We start from the raw sequence: 12,183 nt of genomic DNA, 5'->3' as shown, positions 1-12,183 counted from the left end.
GGGGGCTTACAATAGCCCATTGCCGATTTTTTCCCAACCTCCCTGGTCCATCTCGTTTATTTCCGTTTCTAATGACCTCATTATCAATGAGACGTTAAAACTCAATCTTGCGAACTATGCTTACGGTTGGATATCATTGTGCAAACTTGTTGATTAGTAAGGCCCCGTATACTTAGTAATAATGAAGAAAAAAACAATGACTAAAATTTATTTTTCAAGCAAAATAAAGTATGTGAATCTGAAACCACCAGAACAATTTTGCAAAAAAAAAAAGTAATGGCATGCGTAATATATATATATTTTTTTTTTTCAATTTTATTTATCAAATTAAAATAATAAACACCATTTACACTTTGAATCCCATCAAACAAAAATATTCAAAAAATAATAATGGGCAAGTATGTATTCGCCATCAATTATTTACATTTCAAACAAATCAAATAAATGCTTACGAACAGAATAAAAACTACTGGGAAAAACAGCACCAATAATACACACAATGACTAACAAGACTGTAAATTCCATACATCACAAATAGTAGTTGATGGAAGATGGTTTCACAGACTGCTTGCCATCTTGTGGTTAGCATTAACATCCCATTGCAATCTGGACCATTTTATTTTTGAAGAATGAGCTAACCTAAAATATGGCAGAATCCAGTAGCTGCATGATCACCTACAAGGTACTACCAAATACTATAGTTAAAAAAAATTTGCTATACAGATAGTGTGAAATTTAAATGATCAGCATTTTTTTCTACCCATATAATATACAACATGATTTTAAGGTTAGTAAACTTTGTAAAGGATACTGTGTTGTAGGTGTAATGTACATACCATAGTTTACAGAATCAACATACAGCTTCCCTAAATGCCCTGTCACACTGTCAAACTTTCGCTTCCAACACCTTCCAATATGTTTTGTTAAAAAATGTTGGAGGATTATGATGTCACTGAAAACGTCACTAGCACAGCCATATTTGTTTGAAAATTTGGATGACTTGAGTTTCCATCAAATATTTTGTATATCGGACGGGTTCTAAAATATGTTGGATGTTGGACGGAATAAGCCAATCAGAAACATGCCCAGTGAAAACGGAAATGGCATCCTTTTCCGTCATAATGCATTTTTAAAATAGCGAAGAGCACATGGGCAATTAAAGAGGTTATAAAGGCGAAATAACCATAATAATTTTAATAATTTTGTATATAAACAGCAAATGATGTGTCTATTAGATTTAAAAATCACAGAACATAATTTTATTATATAACGAGTACCAATGTGTGTTAAAAATGTTAATTTATTTGAGTGTTTGCTTGCGTCTGCTGTGGTCCCTGCAAGTATGTGGTATAGGCTCCTCACTTTTGTTGGCCAATTGCTGTAGTGCCTACCTGTTGCGGTACTTCCCTTCAGGTGGTGCCTGCCTACTGGTGGCTACCAGAAAGCAGTGCCCACATACTTGAAGTGACTACATTGTCTTTTGTATGGATGTGTGATGCCCACCATATAAGTCCCTTGGCTGTTGGTGGGCATGTGACAAATAAATAAATTAATGAAAAATTTATAAAAGTTTTAAAATTTCCATCCAGCACTGAGGTGCATTATTTAAATTTAATGTTAAATAGCTCAGACCAAAAATAAACTTTAAAAGAGTGACATGATTTACAACATATCTGAGGTCATCCATTCTACTTTACTTGGTGAAGAAAATTGGAAGCCATTGTTCTTGCAATATTACCCTTCCCACTTATCGTCAAATTTAGTTGAAGATGAAAATATGACAGTGTGATGGGACCTTTACACAACAAAAATCCTACACTATGTATTTCATGCATTAAAATAACTTTACTTGCAAATAATTCCATACCACAATATAAATTGGGATTAGTTGTTCATATGGACAGTATTCAAAGAAGTAACCTGTTAACTGTATAAAAAATGGGAAAGTATTACAAAATGTTAGTAGATTGTAAGACCTCAGAAACAATGAAGAAAATAGAAAAGTGCCTTCTAAAATAAGCATGCCAAAAAAAATTATAAACAGAAGAATAAGATAAAATAGTACCTTCAAACAAATCATAAGAAATATTAACTACTAAATAACTAACAAAATATTAATCCATGAAATCTAATTCACTGAAAATATATTTAACTCTACATATTATAATGATGCTCACAATTATAATAAAAAATGAATAAAAATTAAAAATTAAATTAAAAATTATTTTTACTAACTTAAATTTGTTCTAAAATGAAAGTGTTGAGTATATATTTCAATTCTATAATTTACTTGGGGCAATATGGGTATAACATTAAATAATTTAATGTTAGTTTTTTTTATCTGTTTAGTTTTATTACAAACTATTGTTGAAGAGGTGTTAGGGAGTTGAACTTGAAATAACCCTCTGGGTACCCCATTGCACAATTATAGTCTTTCTTGTGTATTAGAGTTTAAAAAAAGTGTATTAAGTGTTACCAGAATATGTATGAAGTGTATAAATCAGATCTTACTTTCAACTTCATATGCCAACTTGACATAATTTAAAAACTGGTTGCTTACCAACATGTACAAAGTCTCTTGAATTAATTTTAAAATAAATAAAACTTTTACTTCTAGCTTAGTAACAGAACCGTCCATAAAAAATGTTTTAAAAATAGGTTATAGCATGCACAATGCTGTTTATAATTCACACACAAGGCATTTGTAATTGCTATGATCTCACCTCTGAGCTCGCTCATCTGGCAAAGTGATGTCTGTGATGTATGAATAGCAAGCTGATATTAAACAAATAAATCCCCCACTGACAGCCACAGGAATACAGCATAGTAGGAAATAAGCTGGATGCAAATTTGGTATGAATGTAAATCCTATGAACATTAAGTACTTGAAGATAAAACCTGCAATAGATTTCAAATGAAAATGGTTACATATTCTTCTATTTAACTAACTTAATTCTGGAAAACTAGTGTAGATAAGAGCACAAAATTATTACACAGTAAAATGTTTTGTAAGAATCTGTGTGTCATGCAACAGCTAAGCTTAAGAAGATAACATGCATAGAATAAAAATACAATTACATGTGTTAAACTTACACAGAAGTAAAGAACACTAATGACCATTCAACAGCTAAAACCCATATTAATCATACATGAAACTTAACGCGACAAAAAATAAACACCAAAAATTCTAAGAACAAAATATTTACACCCTAAATCTAAAAACAAATCAAAAAAGCAAATATACAGAATCAAAAGTAAGGATTGACAACTACCTATCAAAATTAAACAACTAATTTCATCTAATTTTCTTTTCTAAGTACTGTCTAACAGAGGGAGATTCTGATAGTAAGATGTTTGATCACATTATAAAGATAATTTTAGTGGAAAACATAATTTCTTTATTAATATATTTAGTTACTTTTATCTCATTTTTACAGTTGGCAGTTTAATCTTCTTACCTTATTTTTATTAGTTTAATAAATAAGACATGACATAAAAAATTAACATGATAAATTAGACTAAAGTTACTTAAGGTTTTTTTAATGATTAAGTCAATACTGATACAACATGTGACAGTCTGAGTCAAACTTCTTAGTTTAAAGTGAATTAATTTTGAAAATGGAGGAGTAATATGAGGTTGTGTATGTCACTCTGAATTAGCCTTCAGCTGCTACTAAAATTGTCTGGTGTGGGAAAATGTGAGAGAGTGCATACAATTTTTCTATATTTTATAATTAAGTTAAAATTGTTCTCAGTTACACTTTAAGTTCAAATGGTATGATTAAATAAGTTTGCTTCATTATTTAATCAAGAACATATCACTGTAAAGGTTTTTCACATATCTTGAGCTCCAAAAGACCTACAGTGTAATTCTTATAAAACCTGTGCTGTTGCATCATACAGGAGCGTACATAACATTTCCCTTTGTGGAGAAGGTTAGAAAAAGGGGGGCAGGGAGGGATGGGGTAGAACCACTTCACCCGTTGTTTGCTTTCAAATTCTTTCCATTTGTTGGTGGGACTGAAAGATTTTTTTAGGATTTTGGAGGCCCCAACTCCCCCTGCCTAAGTTCTTCCATAATATTGGTGTGCAAGTTTGCTTTTAGTCCACCAGGTCAATACATTAGAACAAGCAAACAAAGTTAATTGTGGGTGACATTAAACCCTGAGAGCTTTACTCAGGTTGCCATTCCCATAAGTTCACATAACAGATTTATGTACAATTGTGATCCAAAACCACCATCTTTCACTCCCCCCTACACTCAGGCAATAACTGCCAAAATTTATCAAAGTTGCTCTAGTGAGTTAATTAAGTACACAGTAAATGATGTCACGTAGAAATTTTCGTTATTTAACAAGTTCGTCGCCCTCTGTTGTGGAGTTGCCTCGTGCCTTGTGCACTCCTAGCGCGCTGTTTGCGGTACCCAGGTTTTGGAATTAAGGTTTCTGTTGCTCCAGTAAGACTGTACACATTGCTAGATTTTCTGGGACGGGTGGCATGGTAACTGCTTGTGGCGCCGCCGCCCGTCAGTAGCTATTGCGTCATCTCTGCCCAGGTGGTCTGAAACGCATTGGACGTGTCCTGATTTTGTAGTGTTGGCAATCCTGTGCCTTGTGCACAGTTGGTAGCGCATCAGAGCGTGTCACAAGCAACCATTATGATTGCTGTCCTTGCAAGATTGCTGGAGTAGGGATAACGGGATGTGCAGTGGGTTCATGTCGAAAGTCATTGGTTCTGCTGACATTTTAACGTCCCGCTATGTCAATGTAATTGAGAAGTAATAAATTAGTCTCCTAAGGAAACCCCGGGGCTCTTTCTGCCTTCGAACTTCCCTGGTGGGTGGGTGTGTGTTTTGGCTGTGCTGCAGAGACGAGTCAGGTTAGGTAAGCGATGGTGGCGTTAAATGTAACTCAGAATTTAAGAAAGCCATTGCCCGTTTTCCTGGTGTGAGAACGCATGTTTTCAGGGTAGATTGTTCGGCGGGCGCTGTAGTTTAACTAAACAACACTGAAAAATAAATCATTTTAGCATGTACAGCAGAGTTCACTGGTTGCCTAGGAATAAAACAATTGATGTTGGTAGTGGGATGATTGAAGTGGGCAGCCATTTGCATGGGTAGTACTGATGTGTAATTAAATAAATACCGCAATTATTATTTCTGTATGTCTTTAATGTGAGTGGATGTGTATTTATTTATTTATGAACAAATGCTTGTTTTTGTCAGAAATATTATTTATTTTCTTATAATCAATTGTTGAGGTATGTATTAAAATAACCAGTTTTTCTTCTTTCAGTTAAAGATCTATGACCACCCTTACCCTTCCTGTATAGAGAGAGAAACCTTCCCGAGTGTCAGACCTTCCCTCGCTGCGTACAACAACTCTAAAATTAAAGTTTTAGGTTGCTGTGACTTGACTCTGTCTCATAGGAACATCAGCTCACTTGAAAAGTTTGTGATTGTTGATGAGGACTCTGTACCTATCCTGGACATTGGAACCTGTGACCGTCTGGGTTTGCTGCAAAAGAATGTGATCGGTGAAGTACATGGACCAACCAAGCAAAGCATTGTCGTGGCATACAAGGATGTGTTTGCAGGCATTGGTAAGTTTGAAAATGAATACAAAATTAAGCTAAAGGATAATTGCATTCCAACTTCAAACCCCCCATACACACTTCCAAATAAAATCAGACACAAACTGAAAAATGAGTCGGACATGCTATGTCAACTTGGCATTATAACAAAATGTACACATCCAACAGAATGGGTAAACCAGCTAGTCATTGTAGAAAAACCTAATGGCTCCTTAAGACTGTGTCTAGATCCGGCAGACTTAAATAAGGCTGTTGTCAGAGAATATTATGAAATTTACACTGTAAGAGATGTAATTGCAAGGATAGGAAATGCCCAATGTTTTAGTGTCTTAGACCTCAAGGACTCATTCTGGCACATTAGCCTTGATGAGAAGAGTGCGAAATACTGTACTTTTTCGACTGTATTTGGCTGCTACCAATTCAGGAGATTACCGTTCGGCCTGAAAATATCATCAGAGGTGTTTCAAAAGTACAATACAGATACATTTGGTGACATAGAGGGTGTCATGATTTACGTTGATGACCTACTTATCTTTACTGAAGACGAACCAACTCATGACAGAATTAATTCTGCTTGAAGTGTTGGACAGAGCCAGAAAATTTAATGTCAAATTCAACTTGCAGAAGTTCCAGCATAAAGTGCATAAAGTTAAATATGTTGGCCACACTTTCAGTGGTTAGGGGGTCGGCCCAGATAATGACAAAATTTCAGCGATTCTTAATTATGACAAACCTAAATGCAAACTAGACCTTCAGAGTTTTCTGGGATTAGTGAACTATGTTAGAGATTTCATTCCACAGTTCTCTGAGGTCACCGCTCCTCTGAGACACCTGTTACGGAAGGATAGTGAATTTGTCTGGGATCCTAGTGTGCATGGTGCTTGCATTGAAAGATTGACAACTATATTAGTCACAGAGTCACTCTTGCAAACATTTGACGATGCAAAAGAAATTGTAATCCAAACCAATAGTAGCAAAGAAGGCATAGGCTGGGTCCTCCTCCAAGACAGCAAGCCAGTGTGCTATGCATCAAAGTGCCTATCGCCAACAGAAGTAAATTATGGACAAATCGACAAAGAATTTCTAGCAATTTTATTTGCTTGCAAAAAGTTCCATCAATATGTATATGGACGCGAGGTTATCGTTCAAACAGATCATCAGCCACTGTTGTCAATAATGAAGAAAGACATTCACAAAATTCCATCCAAAAGGCTTCAATCCATTAAACTTAAGCTCAGCATATACAAGCTTAATTTAGAATACGTCCCTGGCTCAAAATTGTTTGTGGCTGATGCCCTGAGTAGGGCTTGCTCGAAGTCTGCAGTGAATGATGTTGATGTGTCCCTAAATGAAGTAGTGCACACAATCAATATGTCAGACGAAAGAAAAAGGATCTTTCAACAAGAAACAGACAAGGAAGCGGTCTTAAAGGAATTGAACAAATTATTTTTGAGGGGTTGGCCAACTTCTAGAACTAAGGTACCAGATATTGCTACGATGTATTACAAGCTGAGAAATGACATTACAGTAGAGGATGGACTAGTGTTTCCAGGGGACAGAATTGCTGTGCCCGTTTCTCTGAGAGGATTTGTGTTGCAAAATCTTCACCAATCCCATTTTGGGGTGACCAAAACGAAGGCCAGAGGTAAAACCCTCTTCTACTGGCCAGGCATGGATGTGGATATTTAAAACTACATAGCCAAATGTAGCTTGTGTGAAAGATTTAGTACCCGGAACCCGAAAGAACCAATGATCTTGCAGGAACCACAGACACTGCCATTCTACAAGATTGCATCTGACATTTTAGAATTTGACTCCCGTTCTTATCTTGTCCTGTGCGATTATTACTCCACGTGGATAGAGTTAGTGCCACTGCGGTCAAAAGATGCATATAACATTGTGAAGGTTCTAAAAATAATTTTCACTACTCATGGTATACCGAGTATTATGGTAACTGACAACATGCCTTTCAACTCTCTGCACTTCAGGGAGTTTAGTGAAAAGTATTGTTTCAAGATGCAAACTTCCAGCCCATACTATCCTAGAAGCAATGGCTTGGCTGAACGCACGGTAGGCATATGTAAGAGCATGCTGAAGAAATGCAAACAGAGTCTACTTGACCTACACATCATGCTGTTGGAGTACCAGCAGAACTCAAATATGTACAACCAATGCTATTGGTCAGACAAACGTAGTGTGATGAGGATGAACCCAGAGCAGACTGTTCAAGGTAGTGGAAGGGGCGGCAAAGTGGAAGAGGAACCCAGTGTCGGGAGTGAACAGGAAGAGGGGTTCAAAGGATTTGGACCTGAACATAGGGAGACGGCAGGAGTGAGAATAGATCGAGATCTGTTTGTTGAGTCGGCACACCGACCAAAGAGGATGACAAAGACACCGCATTACCTTTAGGACTACAGACTGAAATAAACATCTTCACAGTGATGTTAACTGTATTAATTTAAAAGAGAAATCTTAGTTTTGTATAAAGTAAGTAATGATGTAATGGTTGGCCAACCTGGCAGTTACCAAGATGGTGAGGGTCTATACACATGTATGTAGTACGAGATGATTGGAGACAAAATCAAACTGTGAAATAAAGAACAATACATATGGTTGGTTTTGTTTTAAGAATATTTTTATTTCAATTTCTTGTGATGGGGTATATTCATACTGTATGAATATCAAGAACGGTGCTTATGTGCTTGTAAAATTTGAAAAAAAAGAAGTCTGTTATTTACTATGTCGGACAAATCATCAAACACTACATTTTTGAGGAAGAAACCTGGATCGTCTATGAAATTTGTATTTCCCAACGTCAAAAATGAAGGATCAGTAGATCTATCAGATATAGTTTTGATTTTACCGGATCCTAAATCAGCTAAGACAGCTAGGACTGCTAATAATTTAAGTTTTAACAAAGATCTCTCTTTTTATAACATCCATTAATATAATTATTGTAAAGATAGCATATTTACTTTTCAAGTTAATTAGTGTTAAACATTTAAGATTTCTCATGTTGATTGTCATATTTTATTTAAATTGTTGATTATTGATACTACTTTTAAATAAGAACAAAGCAATAGGACTTAGATATTTAAATACTGATATGACTGATCAGAAAGACTGTTAGGTTAACTAAGTTCCTTCAGTGTCATAAAAAGAAAAACTACCTACATTTATGTTATTCTCTTTTTTACTTAGTATTATTTGGTTATTACTTAGTATTGTGTGCTCATAGAGACTAATTGCTTTTGTTTTCGAAAACGTTGTATTTTGATGTTGTTTTTGATAAATAATTAAACATTTGACGTTCAATTTGTGTATTTTTTCACATGTATGAATCTGCCCCATAGCCTGTATGAGAGTGCCCCGCATGTGGGGTACATTCATACATTTTTTATTTTTTTATTTTTTAACTTTTACAGAAAGCCACACAAGTGTATTTACACAAATCACATATTTTTGATATAAAGTCAGATAGTAAGACTTTAGTTTTTGATGAATCGATACAGATATTGATACCAGAGAAAATTCTATAAGACAAAAAATAAAAACTGTATGAATCTGCCCCACTTCCCCCTACTGATACCACTTTTTAGAAGACCCTCATCTACCTGTCTAGCAAACTAAAAATTTTAAAGTAGTTTTATAAATCCAGCCAGTAAACTACCAACTCACCTAGTACTGGAGCTATCAACAATAATTTCCGTCCATTGGTATCACTCCAAGGACCCAAAAACATTGATATAACAGCAGGAGAAAGAGCTTCAATGACAGACACCAACATCTGTATAACAGTGACGCTAGGTTGAACAAGATCTTCCAAGGTTTTATTTCCTGTAGTCAGTAAATCACAGGTAGAACGATTCATTTGTAAGGTAACTAAACATGTTTGCTTCAGAAAAAGATTAGTGAATACTGGGGCAGAGAGTGTCCGTCCAAAAAACAGAAGAAAAATCAATGGTTCAACAGTCACTCTAAATTTTGAAGAGTGTTGCAACTCGTCAGTCATGGTGAGATTCTTAAACGAAAAAAATAGTCCACCTGAAAAAAAAAATCAATCAACACAGTAAATTTCCAAACTACAAACCATAATGTTTAAATATCTAACACAGAATGGTCCGTTCACAACAGTAACACTTGTTTAAAAATTCTTTTTAGTCACTACAACCAATACAATTCAAGCAAAATAATTGACATAATAAAACTAAATGCAGCAGACTCTCCACTATCTGACTCTTGACTACCCTGCTTCTGTATGATCCGTCCAAGTTAAAAAAAAAAGAATTCTCTGTAGTAAAATAAGAATAATTTACTTTATTAGGCATTGCAAGTGGGCATCTGCTACAATACTTCTGCATACCTTGTGCAAAACACAAGTTAAAACATGCAATGTGCTGATTTCCCCACCCTACTTCCTGCTATTCGCTTTGTCAGTTGTGTATTGGATGTCATCAATTGTGGAATATGTTTGCGACTGTTCCTGGTTACAATAGTTAATTGCTGTCTCGTAAGCTCTTTTTTTTAATCAAAGACTATGAAAGGGTTATAAATAAATAAAAAGTTAAAGAAAATGAAGAAGGTTTATTTTTGTGGCCTGAACACTAGTGGAAAAAACTTGCCCATTACTGGGCATAAAGCATTGCAATTAAGAGATAAATAGGAGCAGCAGCTTCATAACTTAATGCCATTGATGGATTGTTAGAATGGTTGAAAAAAAAATATTCCATATCCATCCACTACATTACCATTAGTGAGGAGGCTTTATCCACCTCTATGCATAACTGTGCACTATAAAACACTATCAAACCAAATATATTTTATTTATATTTCATTAGACATGTTTTATTACAATTTCACACTTCAAGTAATTTACTGTGATTCATGCCCTAGCCATTATCAATTCTGTGATTTGTTTACATTTTAGGTAAGTTGTTGAAAAGTAAACATCCATACCATAGTTACATACATACTTTTGTCTTCAGAATTGGTATGAATTGAAGTTCATACAGAATCATGAGATAAGTGCATTTGGTTGTGGTTGTGTGTGCACGATACAGTATCCTTAACAGTGAAGTGAATGACTAATATATCAAATATTTTAAGCTTTTAAAACAGTTTAGTTAATTACATAAAGACATTAAGAACTAAAAAGGAATTTATATTTTTACTATGAATTTTTTGTATTTATACTTCATTAAAACAATAACAAAATCATATAGAATAAATACTTAATAATTGAACGAGTAAAAATTCTTCACTAACCCTTAGAAAGCATCCTTACTATTGTATATTAGGATTCATTTATACCCAATGTAGCGGAGCTTACTCAAATAAATGAGATGGTGTAAACAAATAAATTATAGTTTGGTATTTAATTTTGGTTTTTAGGAGTACCATTAGTTAGCATGTAACAAATGATTAGACCAAAAGTTTTGGTTTACAAATTTAAGATAATGCACTTATCATTACTCAGTAAGCACGGGTTGGTTGCACACTAAATTGTTTCCCATTTATCTTCCATCATTATGGATCACAAAAACTATGTTAGTTCATTTTTTAAATTTTATTAAATTACATTTTGTTGATCCTACATGAGCATATGCTCTGGGATATAGAACAAGTCAGTTATATATAACTTAAGTCAGATTGCCTATGATTGGCCAAACAACCCAGCAAACCAGAATAAAAGAGGTCACTGGTTGGTCAGCATTCCTAGCCAATCACAGAAGCCCTGCTCCGATTGGCCAAACCAACATGCAAACCATAAGAAAAGAATCTCTGACTGGCCCATAGCTGCAGACAATCGAGAGTATTAAAAGGCAGGAGAACTTGCAATATTATGAATTTTGGTTAGATTTTACATAAAGTTGAATGCAGTATATTATTATTTTCTCTATTTTGTTTCGTCCGTTAAAATTACAATGTGTATTAATTAAATATATTTTTAATTTTTAAAAAATCTTCTTCTGGTTACTGAGGCTGCAAAATTTCTAGAAGGTTTAAAAAGAAAGGAAGACAAAGGTGCGACACCCTGTCGCCAGTAACTTATTTTTCACACCTCAAGTTAATGCGCTGTTGGGAAAACCCAACACATAGGTGCATAACTGCATGCAACAATGGACCAGAAGGTTTGCTAGGCACTGTCTCGCCACCCAATCAGGACAATCTATGCAGTGGTGTGATGTGTCTTTCCAGATTTTCAGACAATATTTTTTTTTTCAAATATTTTTCCCTATATGGTGATGTATCTGGTTCTACTCTGTGATTCGTCAGTTGACACATGGGCTTGCCTCACATTTGTAAGGGAAGACAACTTCATTGTTCAACTAGTTGTCGCTCGATTGTTACCGCGTGCGGTCGCGTCATCGGCAACTCACGAAAATATAATGAGAAATGCATGAAAAGATAATTTAATGCCTGTTTGTCGGGGCCAGGCCAGGTTTTAACCTTTTCTTTATCGTCATTTGAACTGTTTTTAACTCAAAATTTAACCCCAGGTATTGGCATCAGCCTAGCGTAACCATTGTTCCCCTGCCCCTCCAGGGATATTTGAACCTTAGTTAAAGAATAAAACTAAGGGATTTTTTT

The 12,183-nt window shown here is 34.9% G+C and overlaps 1 protein-coding gene across 9 annotated transcripts in view; it reads right to left on the bottom strand.

Moving 5' to 3' along the window:
• The window catches only part of LOC134529621 (probable peptidoglycan muropeptide transporter SLC46), an 82,236-nt gene that overhangs the window by 60,637 nt on the left and 9,416 nt on the right, over positions 1–12,183 (bottom strand). For 6 of the 9 annotated variants that reach the window (XM_063363916.1, XM_063363911.1, XM_063363910.1 and 3 more), the window contains 2 exons: positions 9,271–9,636; positions 2,724–2,898 (listed from right to left, as the gene is read on the bottom strand). The exons of 2 other annotated variants lie outside the window; for them this stretch is intronic. In XM_063363916.1, the coding sequence (XP_063219986.1) occupies positions 2,724–2,898; positions 9,271–9,604 (509 nt within the window). In that variant the 5' untranslated portion in view covers positions 9,605–9,636. Of the gene's footprint in view, positions 1–2,723; positions 2,899–9,270; positions 9,637–12,183 lie in introns of those variants that run through there. One more of the 9 variants, XM_063363917.1, reaches the window with a different exon arrangement.

This window comes from Bacillus rossius, chromosome 2 (assembly GCF_032445375.1).
Source record: "Bacillus rossius redtenbacheri isolate Brsri chromosome 2, Brsri_v3, whole genome shotgun sequence".
In the NCBI taxonomy this organism is placed as follows: Eukaryota; Metazoa; Arthropoda; class Insecta; order Phasmatodea; family Bacillidae; genus Bacillus; species Bacillus rossius.
Note: the sequence above shows the minus strand (reverse complement) of the source record. Positions and strands in the feature narration are given on the sequence as shown.